The sequence below is a fragment of the Lobosporangium transversale genome (assembly GCF_002105155.1).
Source record: "Lobosporangium transversale strain NRRL 3116 chromosome Unknown BCR41scaffold_1, whole genome shotgun sequence".
Taxonomy (NCBI): domain Eukaryota; kingdom Fungi; phylum Mortierellomycota; class Mortierellomycetes; order Mortierellales; family Mortierellaceae; genus Lobosporangium; species Lobosporangium transversale.
Window position 1 is genome coordinate 1,620,561 of NW_019028979.1, and position 17,922 is coordinate 1,638,482.

Genomic DNA, 17,922 nt, shown 5'->3' on the forward strand with positions numbered 1-17,922 from the left:
CTGTCTCTTTTATGCATTGACTTATACTGATGGAAAGCTCATTCTCATATTTGTCGTTAAATTACTTTTGTTTTCATCACTACTTTTTCTGCATTTCTTTAACTCTACTTTTTTTTTCTCTTGAGACACTACTTTTATTTCTTTCACGTTCTCGCTTTGTCGAAGGCATATTGAAAAAAGAAAGAATACAGGGCGGGTTATCAACGAAAACAGTAAGAAGGAGGGGGGACTATTTAGAGCAAGCTGAGTTATTGTTTGTTTTCTATTATACATGCATCTTTATTGCCCAACATTCCTGGCCCGTTATACTTTCCATTTGTTAGGGGTCTTTCAAATATAACATTGCAAAAGATAATATGTCAGTGCCTTCGTTTCCTTCACATAAAAGTATTTAATTAATAGTAGCCCCGCATCTTTAGTTCCAGTAGATGCATCAAAGCAACATTATTCCTCGCCGAGCGAGAGGTGGCTGCGACGTCGGTGGCCTTCAGTTTGTCTTTACATGACTTAAGCTGGATATGGCGTCATTTACAGGATTTTCTGTTGATTTTGCTCTATTTACATATTAAAATGACACTGTTATTCTTGTATCTATCCTGTACTCATGACAAGCAAAGCAACCTGCATATTGACTGGCACTTGATAGGCAGTCAAAAAAAAAAAAAAAAAAAAAAAAAAAAAAAGGCATGTCTCAAAGCAATTTCATGTCGCTTTTTCGCTTCACTGACAAAGATATTGCAAATAGAACATGTCTATCAGTCACCAATTCCAATCAAGTTGACCAGAATCGAAGAGGAAAGATTGATTCGGAACAACCATGCTTTGAAAATTACCAATCAAAAACTACTCATTGATGGTGAAACTGAAACTGTTGTCAAGGAGACAGGAGTTTCTGTCTGATTGCAGGCGAAATTTGGTCAAATCCAAAGTCAAATGGAATGTCATTAGCAGTAATTTCCACTGGTGAATCTTGCACAGATGTAACTTGCACAGGTGTAACATTTTTTTTGGTACGGTGCACCACCGCTGGCCTAGTATACCAGCGACGTGCCAATATTTTGATATTGGGATACACTAACCTTCCATTGAAAGATCAGGAATACATTGCACCATTCAAGTTCACCGGCGAAAAGAAATTTTGGGTTTTAATGCACATGTGGGCTTTTTTTGCCGGTGATAAACATTCATTGATGATTCTGAATTGACAGCAAGTCAGAGGTAGATGAAGGTATGACATTTATAGAATTTCAATTAAGCATCATGATCTTTTATTATGCATTAGGTGGAGGTGCCACCATTCTTGTTTGCTGTTCTCACAAAATCGCTTGTTTTTACGGCCATGACTTTCTGCCCCCACCACATCTACTCTGATTCCTGTTGCCATTGATTGAGATCGAGGGGTTATGCCTACACTATTGGTCGCCTGCATCACCAAGGTATCTATCTACTTTACCTGTTGCTGTCTTCTTATTTTTATTTTGTTTGAATATAACGCAATGTTCTCAATTCCGATTTCACAGTACTAGTGGGTTAGGTGAGCCTTCTTTTAGAGACTTGAAGGAACTGGGATTTGTAGATTTTTGTTATAAAAAACATGTTCATTGTTTATACTTTATTACGATAAATGTGAGGGTTGTGATGCCAAGGATATTGGACTTGTGTGCTTGGGATTATAACAAGGCCCCTGCGGTGGCGGAACCGACACTGGACGTTTGTCATGATGACATAGACAAACTAAATACACAACCGCCCAAGGATCTTCGTCTAGAGATTCAGATGTTCATTTAATTTACGATACAAGGTAATGATGTCTCTGTATCTACTCCTATGTTACGACTCGTATCTCATCTGTAAAGAAGGACTTCATATTATACAGCTATGTTATTTTTTTTAGTCGCTCATCATTTCTTGACATCTTTTCAAGCTAGTACCACTTTAATCGAGCGAGGAAGCACGTCAGTCTGAAAAGTGAGGTTGTGGCATTATGGAAATCGGCTCTGGAGATCCTGAGCGAGGGTTGTCTAAAGCTGATACAGTACATGAGGCATTCGTTCTTTTGCAGAGCTACCAAGCCGCTATACCTGAATTTAGAAGACAGTTGGAGAAGGTGAGACTGACCGGTCGCCGAGTTGATCTCCTACTACGAGCTGGTAACTTTGAATACGACTAAGGTTCTGAATGCTTGGCTGCCACAAATTATTACACAGACCCTTTCATTTATTTAAGGTGGGAATAATGTTCTTTAAAACCTGCTGCTCCTTTCCGTTGTCTCTTCCTCTTCTTCACTTTTGTCTACACTCAGTTTTCGTTGTCTCATCCATTCGTCCCATAACCTCCACACTATTTGCCTATACCTTTTTTCTTCTTTTAAAAAAAGAGAGAGTTAACAATAGTCGTTGTTCTCACATTTTCATAATGGATGTCTTCAGACCCCAGATGATATCCTAGTTTCGCATGCTGTAATGGATGAGATGGATGAGGATAATGACTGAAGTGAGCTTTTTTATTTTATTTTATTTTTTTTTCAAGCGGCGAATTTGATTGCCCGTTGTGCCTTTGATGTGCATAAATAGGATAACAGCAAAGCGGATAAAGTAGCAAGGAGACCCCCATTGATATTTGAAAACACCTTTGTCTTTTTTCTCAAAAAAAAAAAAAAAAAAAAAAAAAGGTTCATTCTACTAGTTTCTTGTGTGGGTCATCTTTAAATCATAACGAGTGCAAAACCACAGTAACAGAAAAAAAAAAAAAAAAAAAAAAAAAAAAAAGATGAAAGAAACTTGCTCATGGATAAATGTACAATAGATGGCTGTCTTCCATGTGTTATTTGAGTAAAAGAGCAAACAAGGCTCCAGTCAATAATACTTTGCGTCTGTTTATCCGCAGGAAGAAGCAACAGTAATTTGTATTCTATTTCATCTCCAGACTCATAAAAAGTCAGCCCACAATGCTTTTTTTAAATGAAATTGATGAACTGCAGATGCGTGAGAAAAATAATAAAAATAGCAAACAAACAGAATTTATTAATCAATGCAATGCCAGTCGAATTTTTTATTCCTTAGTCACCTTTTACAATCCGGCTGTCAAATGTGCTGAATCTCTTTCTCTTTCTCCTCTCTCTCTACTGTGCGAGAGGAAAAAAAAAAAAAAAAGAGAGAGGCATTATTACTTGACCACAGAAGTTGTGTCCATGGTGGGGTAATTGTGTTTACTATTGCCTACAAACAATTTGCTCTTTTGCGTGCTTCGTTAAGCCCCTTTTAGGAGAGTCGCAGAGTGCTTCTTTTGGCAAGTACCCCACACTTTTCCATCTCTGGCAGGTTCAACTGAGATTGTAATGGAATATAATTATTATTACACAGACCATGGGCTTGTCATTTTAGCAAAGGGGTAAAGTAAAGAGTAAAGATGTAAAAATGCTGTCGAAGGTGGGAAAAATGTTATGTCCACGGATACAATTCTCTTTTAAACTTGCTATTCCTTCCACCCTTCTCTCTTCCTCTTCTCCACTTCTGCCCACTTCATTCAGCTTTCCTCATCTCATTCATCTTTTCTCATCTCCTTTTCTCTCTCATTCAACCCATTAAACCTATAGTATTTATCTATACCTATTTTATTGTGTTTTATTATATTTTATTTTAATTGCACTCACATAAAAGCTGATTCAATATGGACGACCTAAGACCATTGCCATTGACGCAAGTAGCGCCATCACTGCCGTGCAGTAGTAGAACCACGACCAGCGTAGGCACCAGTCTTAAACTTACACCTTTGGACCTACCTGAGATTCTGACCCGTATTTGCCAATTCATCCCTTTATGGTCAGGGGAAGGATTCCATCGTGAATTTCAACCTCTGTCTCTTCTTCGTTGCTCAGAAGTCTCACGCGCGTTTCGCCAAACTTGTCTGCCCATCTTATGGTTTGTCTATGATGGCTTCCGGATGCGGAACGTTCCTGCCGCCATTTTAACCAAATACTCTCATCTCTTCCGAATCATCTCCAACACTGGGCCTTTCAAGGGCCCATTTCGTTGTAACAATTTGATCGAGTTATCAACTGTATATGGCCAAGAGTGGTCTCGAGAGCTACTAGTGACCAACCCTGGCCTGAAACGACTTGTCTGGGGTGGACCATACCATCGTCGAATCGAGACTCTGGAACAACAACAGGAATGGGAGTTGGAATTGAAAGCATTGATGGGCCTTGGAAATTTGGATGTCTTGACAACATCGGGTTTTAGTCTTGGAGAGGGTATCTTTGTCAAAGTATTAAGGAACAATGCCAGCAAATTATCGAACTTACAACTGTCTTCGGCTGTGGAAGGAGTTACCTCAATCGAAGGATTGGAATTACCTCATCTAACAGAATTACATATCGCTTTTGGAGGAACTGAAAGTCCAGCCCTGGTGGACCTTGTCAGATGTTGTCCCCGACTCCAAAGATTGTCCCTTACAGGGTCGAGGACGAGATCTCCTGTGGCAACGCCAGCTCCATTGAATGTAGCATACATAGGCCATCATTCCCATAATAATGGCACCGGTCACATGAACATGAACATGAACAGTAGCAAAGAATTTCAAATCGAGCGACTTTCTCAGAACATTCAAGAGTTCTGTCCAGAATTAAGCAGCATCAAATTCACGTCCAATCACTCCAGCGGCAGCAGCACAGGCATGAGCATAGGTGGTAGTTTGCAACATTCTCATTCTGGAGTCCATATGAACCAATGTTTCCTACATGACCACGAATTGGCAGCCTTGGTCAACGCCTGTCGCCATCTTGAATCTTTCTCTGCAGACATGGCCACACTCAACTATGCCCTCGCACAAGCCCTTAAAGGACAACAACGTTCTTTACAGTCCTTGACCCTATCATTCTATCCCTCTGTATCCTCTGACCCAACTGGGTCTGATCGTGTTAGAGAAGTTCATTGTGTTCGACAACTCAAAGCTTCGTTGAGGCAATTGAAGGAGCTCAGCTTGTCTTGGAATCATGGGTTGATGATCAATACCATCTCCATGGAGGATCTAGTAGAGGAAATCCTTCTCTTCCTAGAAGAGCCATGGGCTTGTTCTAGTCTCGAAACCCTCAGTATCAATGGCATGATCGAGCCAGTCGCCCTTCCTTCGTCTTTACCGTCATCACCAGCAGCAGCAGCAACGAGAACGACAGATTTTGTTGGCAGGGCTGGAGCTGGAGCTGGAGCCGGATATGAAACTAAAACACCGATTGAATGCTTACGACAGTTTTCAAGGAGCCACAGCAATGGCAGTCTCCATAACGGCCTCAATGGAAGCGCCCAAAATGGTGCCTTTTTTAACAACAGCATTAGCAATGCAGACACAGAATTGGTGATACAAAGTCTTTCGTTATCGTCTTTAGACCTTTCCTCACTGACGAAATTAAGGAACCTTAATTTAGATCATGCAAGCTACGAACGTAAAACAATGGAAAAACAGGCAATAGCAACACTGTCATCGTCGTCATCATAAATAATCGCCTCCATCAACACTAACATTCATTACCATCATTTTTGATGGCTTCTAAAATCCTTTTTTAAGACATCTGACAGAAATGTGAGAAAACAATGCAAAACAATAATACATGGGTTACAATTTTCCGTAATTCTCATAACATATATAAACTTAATAAACAGCATTCACTAAAAACAAAATATTTACAATACATTTAATGGGGTCTAATTTTTTGAGTTGTTGTCTGTACGCTCTTAGCGCTTCGTCTCTACTTTGTCTTTTCACTTCCAAGTTGAACCGTATGTATCGGAGCTGTGCCTAGATTATCATCTCCATGAATTATATGTTGCTACTGTTGCAAACCCAGTTGTTGTAATCGTTGCTGCTGTTCATGCCTTTGTTGTGCACTTTCAAGAGCCTGTCGAAGTCTCTGTCCATCCCTGACCATCCTAGCTCGCCCAATTACCCTAGGCATCACCGTGTTGAGCGCCCAATCTGCCTCAGCAAGCATCTCTGGCGAACCCTCCCGAATGCATGTGTCAATGTATTCGCCCAACACATACTTATTAACAAACACGAGACGACCAGGTGTCATAGACTCATCATCGCCATGACTGTTGCGATCACCATAAGCAAGTCTCTCTGTAGGTGAATGGAACAAAAGTGACGAGTCGAGGGAAATTTCTGATGATGATCCTGACCATTGTGACGAGTCTCGCTGTGTCGGTGTTGCTTCTACTAAGAATCCATCCCCGGGTATTGTCGATCCATCCAAGTCCACATGCTTCTTCTCTTCACTAATCGAGTACTGACGTCCTCCATCCACCAAATAATGCATTACCAATTGAGCGTCCTTCAGCCGATCCTTGGCTCCAGAAACAAATCCAGATCGTTTCTCATGCTCCAAAAGCTGAGTCCGTTCACGAATATGTGACAGAACCAAAAGATTCAGCATCGAGGCACTTCGTTGTGAAATCTCCACTCGCTCAACCAAATGCTTAACAGGCATCTGCAGTTTCTGGGCCTGCCTTGTCAGCAACCAATCCGATAACGTCGTCGACAATAAGTTCATGTCTTCTTCATCTCCTATGGCCTGGAGGCGACCATTGCTGATGCCACTGTCGTGCGCGGTCAGTATTTCATTGATACGACTTTGTTCGCTCCTCACAAAATCCTTAAACACTTCTCGTCCTGCTTGATAATCCTGTCGCTTCATGACGAAATAGTCCATCAAAAACTCATAGAATGATCCTGAGAAGCCGCCCATCTTCATCTCATGCTTCCTCATCTCATCCAATAAGAACCCTCCCTCCTCCTCCATACCCTCCAACATGAGGCATGCCCGAACCATTGGTATATACCATTCTGCAGTCTTTTGGATTTTACCCGAAGTCGAGCATTGTGAAATCAGGCTACGGGCTGAGATGGGATCCTGTGCACGGATACAACAATTTAGCAAGCCCGTGAAAACCTCAGGTGTCAGATCTACTACTGGCTGCTCCTTCAGCATTTGATAACGCACAGTCCGAAGAACATAGCGTGCGAGTTTATCCTGTCCCTGTGAAGCTCCAATGATCGTCTGATACAATTTGGTATCTCGCTCAATTCCTTGAAGTGGTAGCTCCTCCCACCGCTTCAAGACTTCATCTACCTTATCCGCACGCGCTAGACCAGCCAACACGTTCGCCATCGTTGTCGAGTCGTGGTATCGAGCAAAACCATTACCACTTCTAAAATTATTGTTATCACCGCTTCGTTGATTAACTCCATTTGACTCCAGGATATCTCGCATTTTAGCTTCTACAAACTTTAGCTGCTTCTCCAAATGTGTATACAACTGGTTCGAGTGAATCCATTGACTCGCCACAAAGGGCGAATGAGACGTCATTCCAAAACAGGCTTCAATTAATGGCCCAAAATCTTGTGGCGATTGAACACTATAGCCTCCCCAAGACGTCATCTCTTCAAAGATCCTCATAACCCTCCGGAAAGTGTCTCCCGACTCGCGGGAAACACCATACTCACGCGTTCTGGCTGTTGTTTCCATCATAGTGATATACGTTGCTTTCAGGGGTCTCAATTTATAGTCCTTCTTCATTTCAATGAACAACTTCCTCGCATAATCATGTAGTCCCCATTCATGTGGTTGTAGCAAATTCAATCTAGTAGTGATGCGGACTGCTGTATCATAGTCTTCCACAGTCCACTCGTCCTTGGGTATGCCTTCCATAGCCTCCTGACTCTGGCGCCATATATACTTTACTTCGTTAAATTGTAGCCAGCTCAACTGAGGCGGAGTAGTAATAGCGGGAAGTACATCTTTTGGCAGTGTATTCATCTGTCGGTGCCTGGTCGTCGTCGAAACCATGTTCACTATCCTATCCAGGGTAATTGCACAGGCGGACATCATGGACCGATGGATATCTTTGAGTCGGATTTGATTGATGTCCGAAGCTTGTCCTTTATCTACCCAAACCTTGAAATCATGTCGAATGGCCTCATAGTTTCCAGTCTTAGCATGGTGACGGGCCAGTGCAACAAACGGCCCAATAGAGGGCAACGTATCGCGTGTGTGCGAAAGCGTATGCATGATGTCGGTTGCACGTCCAATAGATCCACATTTGGCAAGAGCTTCTGCAATATTAGAGTAAAGTTCGGCGCTCGTAGGATCCATAGCATGCAGCTTTGGTAAAATATTTTCAAGTCGCTCTCGTGATTCTGAGTCTCCAAGTGCCTATAGTTTTATAAGCAGCACCACCGAAAAATTAGTAGTGAATCACTGAGGTGAGACATGTCGATCCAAATTGCCTCCACTAAGCATTATAAAAAATAGGCAGCGATCTGCCCTAGAACTAAAGCAATACCTGAACAACAAAACCCCATAATCCGTCATCCATCACCACATTGTCAAGTCGAATTAGTTGGTCCGCCATCAAAAACTTCATTGTGTTTAACTCGTTTAGGAATTGTACAGGCCGGGATGTATTATTCTCTCTAATGACTGCGGAAGAAGCTGACTGTATACATTCAAACATGGCCTTCCATAAAGCTTGGTCCAATTCAACGTTGTTCAAATCGGGCAATTCCCATTGTTCTAATGACATAACTGCGGGCAAGCGACCATGTCTAATTACATCTACAAGTGCATACACAGACTGCCAATGCGCTCGAGCAGCGGAAAGACTAGTATATTCTTGAGATGTAGTTGCGACTTTGAGTAACAGCAATATGGTTGATCTATCAGGCTGTAAAGCAGCCCTCCCCATATTGGCTTCACGGCCCATGTCTGTTAGGATTCCAATAGCGCTGTTGAGCGGATCAAAAGTATCATCTTGTTTAGTAGGAATCGATGCTGTTGAAGCAAGCGGAGCAAACGCCTTGGGTTGCTCTGCAAGTGTTTTTAAGAGAAAGTGAAAAAGCTCTTTAGTGGCCGCGGTTTTATTGCTACCAATAGTAGCGGTTACTGCAACGCATGCTTGTTGAAATCCTGCAAAATCGCCTATGGCTAAGAGTTGCTCAAGTTCCTGAACAGTGACAGATGATGATGATCCTGAAGCCCCCTCAAAAGTTTGTTGTGTGCTATAGGCTAACAATAAAGTATACAAAATTAGAGTTGAAAGCCATCAAGTCTAATGAATATGAATAAACACCACAACTCCTTACATCGATGAGCCCAATGTGCCCGACCAGTGCCTAAAGACGATGTTGTTGATCCTGAGTTTGAACATGTAGGAACACTTGTATTAGAACATACTGCTGAGCCTGTCGTTATTGTAAAGCGTTGTTGGAAGGCTGTATTCATCCTTGTGGGCTGTAGTAGTACACTGGCATTGTTTTGCCTGTGGATGGCTCTACTCAGGGATGATCCCGGTTTGACTGACCTCACCACCGATTGCATGGGAGAATATTATGAATTGTCCAACACTTGTTCAGATCGAGTTGTGCTATGGAAAAGTTGGTCCGCTCTCTACCTTTCCTTGAGACCGCCTGGTAATGAGCGTGGATATTTTGGAATGAAGACAAGGACAGGGGACAAGGATGAATGAACGATTGAGACTATAATGGTGCTGATCTGTTGCCTAGTCTTTGTTTGATGGGACTGTTTATACTTGAATATAAATGTTGCAAAGCCACGATATCAAATTTGGTTATTTTTATGCCAGGATTGTCGACTGAGCAGAATGGGTGAGTAGCTTGTACATACGCATAAGCACTGTCAAGTAATTTTTATTTTTGTCGCGTCCTAAAAAGCGAGTATCGAGCAAATACCGTTTATACCCAAGTTGATCCAATCATAAGTACAGCTTAATATTTTAGAAATAAACGGAGAAAAGTTCATCGTTCAAGAAAAAATAAGCATTGCTTCAGTGTCATTTTACCTTGCCTAAGTCACACGTGGTTCCTGTATTACTGCAGCAACGCAGAAGAAATTTCCCATCTCTCAATTTAGCCTAACTCAAACTCACCCTGCCAAAAGTATATCTTCAATAAGGATGGATAAATTTTGTTCTACCCGACTTTGAATAGTTCAACAAGAAAAATCTTTTGGGGTTAGCGAGTCGGAAGTGTTACAAAGGACGTACTTCCTCATCATCAGAGTGACCATGGGATATAAACGGCATCGGAAGACATTTCAGTCCTATTCATTAGGCCGCTTTCAAGATTATTGTTTTGCCATTTGCAACATATAATATAATATGCGTTTTAAGTGGAAAGGAGTTCTTTAGATCAAATGAATATATGCAAGTAGGAGTGTAAAAGGGGAATGTGTGCAATAATTTGGTTCTTTTCTGCTGAATAAGGAAATGCATGCATTGCACACAGCCACTCAGGGGATGTAACTTATCTCACAGTAAACAGTTTATGTTCATGCACAGCTGGGAATCAACAACATTCTTATGTGCCCTATGCTTTGTGTTTGGCTCGTTTCCATTAAATTATAAACTAGAAATATAAATAGAAGAAAGAATGTCTCGACACCATTGTTTCCGATCTGCAAGCTCAGTTATTTCGGAAAGAGCTTAGCTAAAAGCATGATATAATATATACTTCCTATGTTTGTGACGAAAAGAAAAAACAGTAGCTTCCAAAGAACAAATGCTGTGCTGCTGTGCTGTGAAAGATATGGATCTTAATATCCAATTGGAGTGAAACAGCTAGACTATTCATGTTGTGGCACAATGATTTTAGGAATTGGGTTTGCATAATAAGGTGGGAGAATTATTTTGTGCATCTCGGAGTTTTATGTCATCCTTGCATAGTTGTTGGAAGTAGACTCAGCATGAAATTCTTCCTTTTCCAAAATAACACTTTGATCGCCTGGTTATTCTGGTCACAACCTTATATGTTTTTAAAGTTAAACTGATGACTGAATTAGGTCTACGACTGATTTTTACATTCCACTTAGGTGTGGCGAGCTTGCGAGGTTATTCAGAAAGGCACTTCAGGTTGTGATCAACCGAAACAGTATGAACCAAGTTTTAATTATTCTGATCATTTTTTGGTCATTATCAAAAGCTCACGAGACTATAGTTCTCTCTTAAAAAAATAATAATAGCATATATATTTAATAATAATAAAGCAACGGACTCGTAGTCGCACGTTTTTCAATGTTTTATATATGGGCAATAATGCCAGCTGGACAGGAAAGTGCTGACGATCTTTATTAGTTGTGTTTTTGAATAAAAAAACAACACATATAAACGGGTGAGTCTATTTTGGGGTATGTTTTTAAGATCTTCAACCATTTCCGTGGACTTTACGAATAAATTTATATAAACCTTCGCCTTTCTTAGATTTCTATTCCTTCTCCGCTTGTTAGATAAATTTTTTTCCCGCATGTGTAACCTGACATGCCTTATCGTCATTACATTGGTCACTTGAACAATTAAGTATCCTTTAAGAGAAATATATACACGCCATTTGCCCTCTCTCTTTCCAAACAAATAAAAATCCAAATGCAGTTTATTTGGTCGCGGACATGCATGTTCAATATCATCACAATGAATTTTTGGCTTTCTGAGTAAGGTTTTCATATCCAACCACGCTTTTTTAACGTGGTTGAAGAAATGAAGAAGGACATGAAGCCTGAGACTTTAGTACACTTTAAATTGCTTGTATAAGCTCAGTCTAATCATATTCTAAAGAGTAGTCAAATGCAACACTCACTGGAGAATCTCTGATAACGCCATTCTCATGGCTTTCGGTTTAGGATTTTCAATTCAATCACCACTGACAAACATTTTTTCAAGGTGGCTAGAGTTGTGTGGCTTAATTCAATTGTATTCTAAGAAGCAGCCTGTATGTTTTGACTTTTGAATAAATCAGATATGGCTTGCTTGGTGTGGATGGTGTAATGAAAAAAAAAAAAAAGCATGTCAGATGACTGTGCATAATAGCTATTTTATAATATATACAGTATATAGAGCGAATCTGAATCAATATTAAGACAGGGAGTGCTCTGTGTCTTGAAATGTGACTGTCACTGCTCTGTGTCTTGTTTGTGTAACCATTTTGGCGTATATTTAAGTCAAAGTGCGTATAATGTAGTCAATATAAACCACAGAATGCGTAAAATGTAGTGAAAACGGCGTATATTCCTTCCTTTTCAATCATTAGTATTTCAGATACCTTGCTATTCTGGTATTATTTAACTTTTTACAGACCACATCTGGTCAAGTTAATCTAAACTAACATTCCCTTTATCCATACTCCATACTATTCGCCATTTATTTCCCTCAACGGAAATGAGGAGAAAGTGCGTTTAGACGCTACCAAACGCCAAACGGATCGCAAACGCGCGACTCACAAACATACCAATTTCTTTTTATTTTATTTTTTTGGCAAAGCAATTAATGCATTTAGTATTTTATTACTATATCTATTATTATATATGTTACTATCGTACATGCTTCTATATATGCTATTGTTACCTACCTGGGAAGTGTATTGTCATTTATTGGTCATCTTCAGGATCCTCTTGCTCCCTAGCTTTCATGGATATCAACAGTGAGTTAATAGTCTTTCCCTCATTTGCCTGTGACCACTCAGCAACAATGTCTTCAGGATTGCGACCTTCCCTTCGTGCTGCTTCGTTGATCAGCCTAATTAACTCATATCGTCGATTGTAGGCCCTTTGGTCTGATGTATTCACTGGCCAACTCGGGTTCAATCTTTTAAATGCTGCAAGGGGCCCATGAAACTCATCCCAAGCATCTGCCACTGTGAGCTTTCCGCGGTCTGCTTTCCATTTGAAAGTGGCGCTTGATGAGCTGGGGCCTGGGGACGAGTGATGCGATGGCTCTGGCGCTCGTTGGAAGCAATGTAGAGGAGCTTGAACCAGCGATGAGTGCTGTTGAGGTACCTGTGGGGGACGCGTCGCAAACGGCTGCTGTTGAGGGACTCTGCGCAGAGCAGGATAGCTTGGCATAGTATGGGGATATGGCCCAAGAAGACCGGCTGAATTCAAGGGATGCGCTGGAGCTTGGCGAGCTGACGGATCCTGCAATAAATGTATCACTATCTCCATTTGCTGCTTTAGCGTCGCGAGCTCTGAGCTCATGGCAGACAACTGCGCCCTTTGTTGTGCTTCTTGCTGTGCCATTTGTGCTCCTTGCCGAGCAATAGCTGCTTCAAGAGATGCATTCTGGTGACTAAGGCTGTTTAGCGCGTTGGAGACCACATGTTTGTCAACTGGGACTAATGGATTGACAACATTGGCGCTCTGCTGATGCACTTCGATCGCACGAAGGAGCTCTCTCTGAAAGTCAAGGAACAGCTGACTCTCAAAGATTTCTGGAAGTGATTCTAAAAGCTTATTGCTCAGAGTCCTTCCTTTGCTGTCAGGCTTCAGGTACAGCACGGCGTCTTGAAGGATAACTCTCCTCATTTGTACCAGCAATAGTAGGAAAGCTCTTCGATCAATCATTGCGCTGTTCATGAGCTTATTGGCCGTTGCGGCGGAGCTTCCCGTAGTTTCTTCATCTTGATCCCTAGCCGCTGTCGAATGGCGCATACGCTCCTGCCAGCCTCCCCAGTGCAGGTCGTCCTCCGTGATGAGATCCGGGTTTACATCTGTCATAGCATCATTACAATCCTTGACCCATTCCTCATTCTCTCTAGCGCTGCTGTTAAAGTTCCCTTCGATCCAAGGGAAAATTTTCCTCTGCAGCTCCAAGTCAGGGATAACGAGATTACGCTCAAGGATATAAGGTTCCTGTTCCTTGTTGAAATGAGCCATATAAAACGCGCCAGTGGTGGGGTTCTTTGGAGCATAGAAACTCTCCATCTGTCCCATTACCCAACGCCCAAGGTGACGGATATGCTCCAAGCCTAAGCCCAGACGGTACGCATCTGATGTTCCTGCGTGTCGACCGGCGTGAGTGACCTTGGTCGAATAAACGCCACAGGTTCGCATCACAGAAGCTGTGGCATCGATTTGAGTCTTTGGTGCAACAGCATTCTTGCGAAGGCCTGCGTTGCGCTTCTCGATCGTACTAGCCGCGACCAAAAGCTTGATGTTGTACCAATCGTCAGGATCAGCGAAGTTTGGGACATCCTCCTTATCCAGCTATTATAGGAATGGTACGCGACCCAACATTTAACAACGAGCTAGGAAAGTACATAACCTATATTGCAGTAAGAAGAGACAAGAATGGCACAAATCTCTTACCATAAATCGTTCTAACATGTAGAAGCCAAACGCTCCTACAGTACACCTGTAAAAAACTTTATGACGAAAGGCGGTTGCATAAAGCTTAACACCCTTTTTATTTGTTTTGCCACGAGATATGCAAAACGTAAGTCCGAGAGCTGGCTGGGACCCACTTGCCGGATGGGAAGACATGATACTGAACACATCAGATAGGTTAAGATTGCGAATGTCTTCATCTCGCAGCAGCATATGGTGTCGTGCCAAGATGCAAAGGCGCTCACGCATATATTGAAATCTACCTTCCGCATGGTACACTCGCTTCCCTTTTAGCCGCAGCATTGGCTTCATACCCCACGTATGGAGGGCCATCCGAATGAACTGCTTCTCATTATAGGGGTCGCGAATAGAACAGGTATCAGTGCGCGTCGATCCCTGGAATGAGGTGTCGTACACTAGTTTCCCCTCGTATTCCTCGATAGCCTCCTTCAGCGGGATATCCTTGCGCGGATGAGGTGCAGGGTTTGGCCAATCCACCTTTGATGACGCTTGCTCCTTGTAGAGATAAATTAATGCCTTCCTGGCACAATCCACTGTTTCTATCGAGATAGGCGCATAGATGAATCTTCGGCCAGTCTCATCAGTTTGCGGATGCGAAAGAACTATATTTGGATTAAAATGAAGTGTCAGAATGTCAATTAAGAGTGAGCCACAGCTTTGAACAAGGTTATTTTGGTTACATGATTACACTAGATTTACTTTTTGCTCTTTCCGCAATGGAGGAGACCATGAGGGCTTGTGGTTCAGCAGACATGAGGGCCTCTTCTTCAGCTGGTTGCGAGTGATTTTGTTCCTCGTCTTCGCTTCCTGCATCGTCTTTGTCACCTTGGGAGGCTTCCTCAAACCCCTCAAATGCCGGAGTCTCATAAGGCTGTGAATTACGTTGGCTATAATTTTGCTCCAGCTCATGGACAACATCCTGAAAAATACTTTCCTCTGTCTCTGCTTTCCAAGCCTTTGGTTTTCTCTTATTTTCGCGAGTCAGCTTGCCCTCTAACACTGATCTGGCCGCTTGTGATGAAGCCTTTCCAACGACGCCACTGAATCCCGCGTTTGAATCAATATATTTCTTTACTGTGCGCTTGAAAACAACCTCCTCGAAAAACTTTAACATTTTTCTTGCGTCAACGCTGCAGTCCCCTTTTTCTCTTGTGCTGCAGAACACCTATCATTTATATTGTATTTGCATATTTTGTATTACGAAGCATGAAAAAAAAAATTTGACTGTCCTAAAAAATAAAATAAACAAATAAACAAAATAATAAACTTACCTGCCAAGCTTTCAAGTATGTCTTGTACTGCAGCAATGTCTTTGAGGGATTCTTGTTGGCGAGGAGAGATTCGAGAACATGGTTAGCACAGGTTTTTCTCTGCTCTGCTGTTTCTTCAGACGAAAAAGGCGACTGAAGGTGGCTGGAAGAGTTATCAGTTGTTGCACCGATAATCGTGTCTTGGGAGTAGATCCGCTTGCGAGGGGTGTGTTCCTCGGAGACGTTGTGGACGCCTACAGAACAGGCCCTTCTTTTGCCCTCGCGGATCTCTCTCCTTTTTTCTTTTTCATCTCTGGCTTCCTTAGCCTTTCGTGCATAGCCACTTCTTCCTTCTTTCCCTTGCTTCACGCTAAATTCGAAGAAGGTCCCGCTTGGACCTGAGTTTATTGATGAAGAGGCAGCGTTGCCAGAAGAAGAAGAAGCGATAGTGCGGGGCATCTTGATAGGTTACTTTATATTTTTTGTTGAGGGAATTGGGTAGATATTTGTGAGTACGATCAAGTGTTGCAAGTAGTGGTTATCGTAATAAATAGCGATGATGTATAATGTATAAAAGAAAAGAATAAAAAAGAAAAATGTAAGCGAACATGGTTTTATACTTTTAGCTCATATTGTCAAGTCCAGTTCAAGAATATACTCTCCTCATATTTCAATTGTTCAATCGCTATCTTAGTGAGCTTGATCAATTGTTAGCTTCCCTCAAGCGCGTTATTTTCCTTTGAGTACGGAATGAGTACAGATGAGGAATGAGTGGAATGAGTGGAATGGAATGCGGGAATGAAGAATTGTATGAAGCAAGGTGTTGATCAGATCAGACCGCTTTGTGAGCGCGCTACGCGCGTGTAACTAAAGATACTTTTAGTTTCTACTTTTCAGTTAGATGTAGTGAAAAGACATGTGCCTGAATTCTAACCTCTGTGTCTCTGTGTCTGTACGTGAAACCTATGAAACATTTTGCCTATTAATGGGCATACACTGGAATTTGACTTAATAAACTATTACAGTATATGTATATATAATATAATAGTCGTAGAGTCGGACACTAAATGTGCCTTTGTGCTGCTATCCATTACCAAGTAATGTTCCCGACACACTTAAAAGACGAATACCATATACTGTATATATATATATATATATATACCATGGGGATGCATAATTTAATCTGGATAGAAAGGATAGAACGAGGCTGAGCTTTAACTCACAAACAAAAACGCAATGACACCGCCACGATGACAGTCACTTAGAACTTTCTGTTGGTTGATCATGCACATGTTTGTTTGTTTGTTTATTTGTTTGTGCTGCTCTTTTATTTACACATTTGCCTAACGACAATGTTAGCGACACCCCTGTGTCAACAAACCCTCATATTATAAACATGATTGAATTGGAGAGGAAAAAATGAAATAAGAAATTGGGTACACACAGACATTTGAGCACACACGGACCCAGGATCACAAATATGAAAAAAAAAAAAGTATTTAACTAGCTGAATGTCCCAATAAAAACGATCTATCCTCAGTCCACAATCGCCATCATCCTTAGCACCAACTATAGCGCTTATTATTAAACCTTCTCCGAGATAGTTCCCTTTCATAAAACTTCATTCATCATAATCTTTTTTTTTTCTCTCCTAGCTGCATATCAATTACTGCAATGGTTTACAATAGTCAATTGCGATCTCTCTCCGGAGATTGCCCCGCCACCAAGTCCAAATACGAGTCGAACCAACCGTTCTTATCGTCCTCGGCCTCGTCAATTACAGGCCAACCTTTCTCGCAAGACCCCGAATCTAACAACAGCAATGCCTCGCAGTTGGATCCCACTTATCTATCGATTACGCATAGCCCTGTGGGCAACAACGATACAGAGTGTCTGCAATGGTGGACAAATGGTATAACTCCCACACGTGATACTCAATCTGACGCGTATCCTTTCCTAACGGACAACGTCTCAGAGGAGATTTTGCAAAGCCAGTTCTTTGCATCATTCCTATCGCCAGTAGTCGCTAATGAGCCCGGCGCGATGGCAACAGATGTTTTCTTAACCTCAATAAACCATAGTCACCATAACCACCAATTCAATCAACAATACCATAATCACTACCATTCACATCAGCAGCAATATGATCTAATGCAACGGCACTCGCTATCCCTTGAATCACAACAATCTCAATCGCAGCCTGATTCAAATACAGTCCACATGCGTCAAGTCATGGACTGTAATATGGTTGAAGATGCGGCATCACCAATCTTTGGGTTTTCAGAATTGAGCCTAGGCGATTGCCCTTCACTTTCCACTGCTGTATTTCCAGCTATAACTGTGTCATCGTCACCGGCAGTAGTGACATTGCCGTCGTCATCACCATCGCCGTGTATTCCCATTTTTGTAGCCCCTGCCATTGTAACCCCTGCCGTTGTCACCACAACACCCAATAGCTCCTGCAATACTGCAGAATGTCCAAAAGCG

The 17,922-nt window shown here is 41.8% G+C and overlaps 3 protein-coding genes across 3 annotated transcripts; 2 read left to right on the forward strand and 1 right to left on the reverse strand.

The window, feature by feature from the left end:
• Positions 1-1,937: 1,937 nt before the first annotated feature.
• BCR41DRAFT_344515 (hypothetical protein) lies at positions 1,938-2,577 on the forward strand. The gene has a single exon (XM_022022529.1). It carries the CDS (start codon positions 2,179-2,181, stop codon positions 2,446-2,448), a length of 270 nt encoding a protein of 89 aa, XP_021886753.1. The 5' UTR covers positions 1,938-2,178; the 3' UTR covers positions 2,449-2,577.
• A 597-nt stretch (positions 2,578-3,174) lies between these two features.
• Positions 3,175-5,658, forward strand: BCR41DRAFT_344516 (hypothetical protein). Its single transcript, XM_022022530.1, has one exon. It carries the CDS (start codon positions 3,670-3,672, stop codon positions 5,491-5,493), a length of 1,824 nt encoding a protein of 607 aa, XP_021886754.1. The 5' UTR covers positions 3,175-3,669; the 3' UTR covers positions 5,494-5,658.
• A 36-nt stretch (positions 5,659-5,694) lies between these two features.
• BCR41DRAFT_344517 (hypothetical protein) lies at positions 5,695-9,541 on the reverse strand. The gene is made up of 3 exons (XM_022022531.1): positions 9,139-9,541; positions 8,340-9,061; positions 5,695-8,209 (listed from the first exon to the last, which is right to left on the reverse strand). The coding sequence occupies exons 1-3, from the start codon at positions 9,371-9,373 to the stop codon at positions 5,825-5,827; spliced, it is 3,342 nt and encodes a 1,113-aa protein (XP_021886755.1). The 5' UTR covers positions 9,374-9,541; the 3' UTR covers positions 5,695-5,824.
• Positions 9,542-17,922: the final 8,381 nt, after the last annotated feature.

Excerpts from the sequence above, each read along its gene's own strand:
- BCR41DRAFT_344517 (XM_022022531.1), bottom strand. The coding sequence starts at position 9,373 with ATGCAATCGGTGGTGAGGTCAGTCAAACCGGGATCATCCCTGAGTAGA. Across the intron at positions 9,062-9,138 it reads GGCACATTGGGCTCATCGAT|CCTATAGCACACAACAAACT; the intron begins GTAAGGAGTTGT and ends CTTTATTGTTAG. Across the intron at positions 8,210-8,339 it reads TATGGGGTTTTGTTGTTCAG|GCACTTGGAGACTCAGAATC; the intron begins GTATTGCTTTAG and ends ATAAAACTATAG.
- BCR41DRAFT_344515 (XM_022022529.1), top strand. The coding sequence starts at position 2,179 with ATGCTTGGCTGCCACAAATTATTACACAGACCCTTTCATTTATTTAAG.
- BCR41DRAFT_344516 (XM_022022530.1), top strand. The coding sequence starts at position 3,670 with ATGGACGACCTAAGACCATTGCCATTGACGCAAGTAGCGCCATCACTG.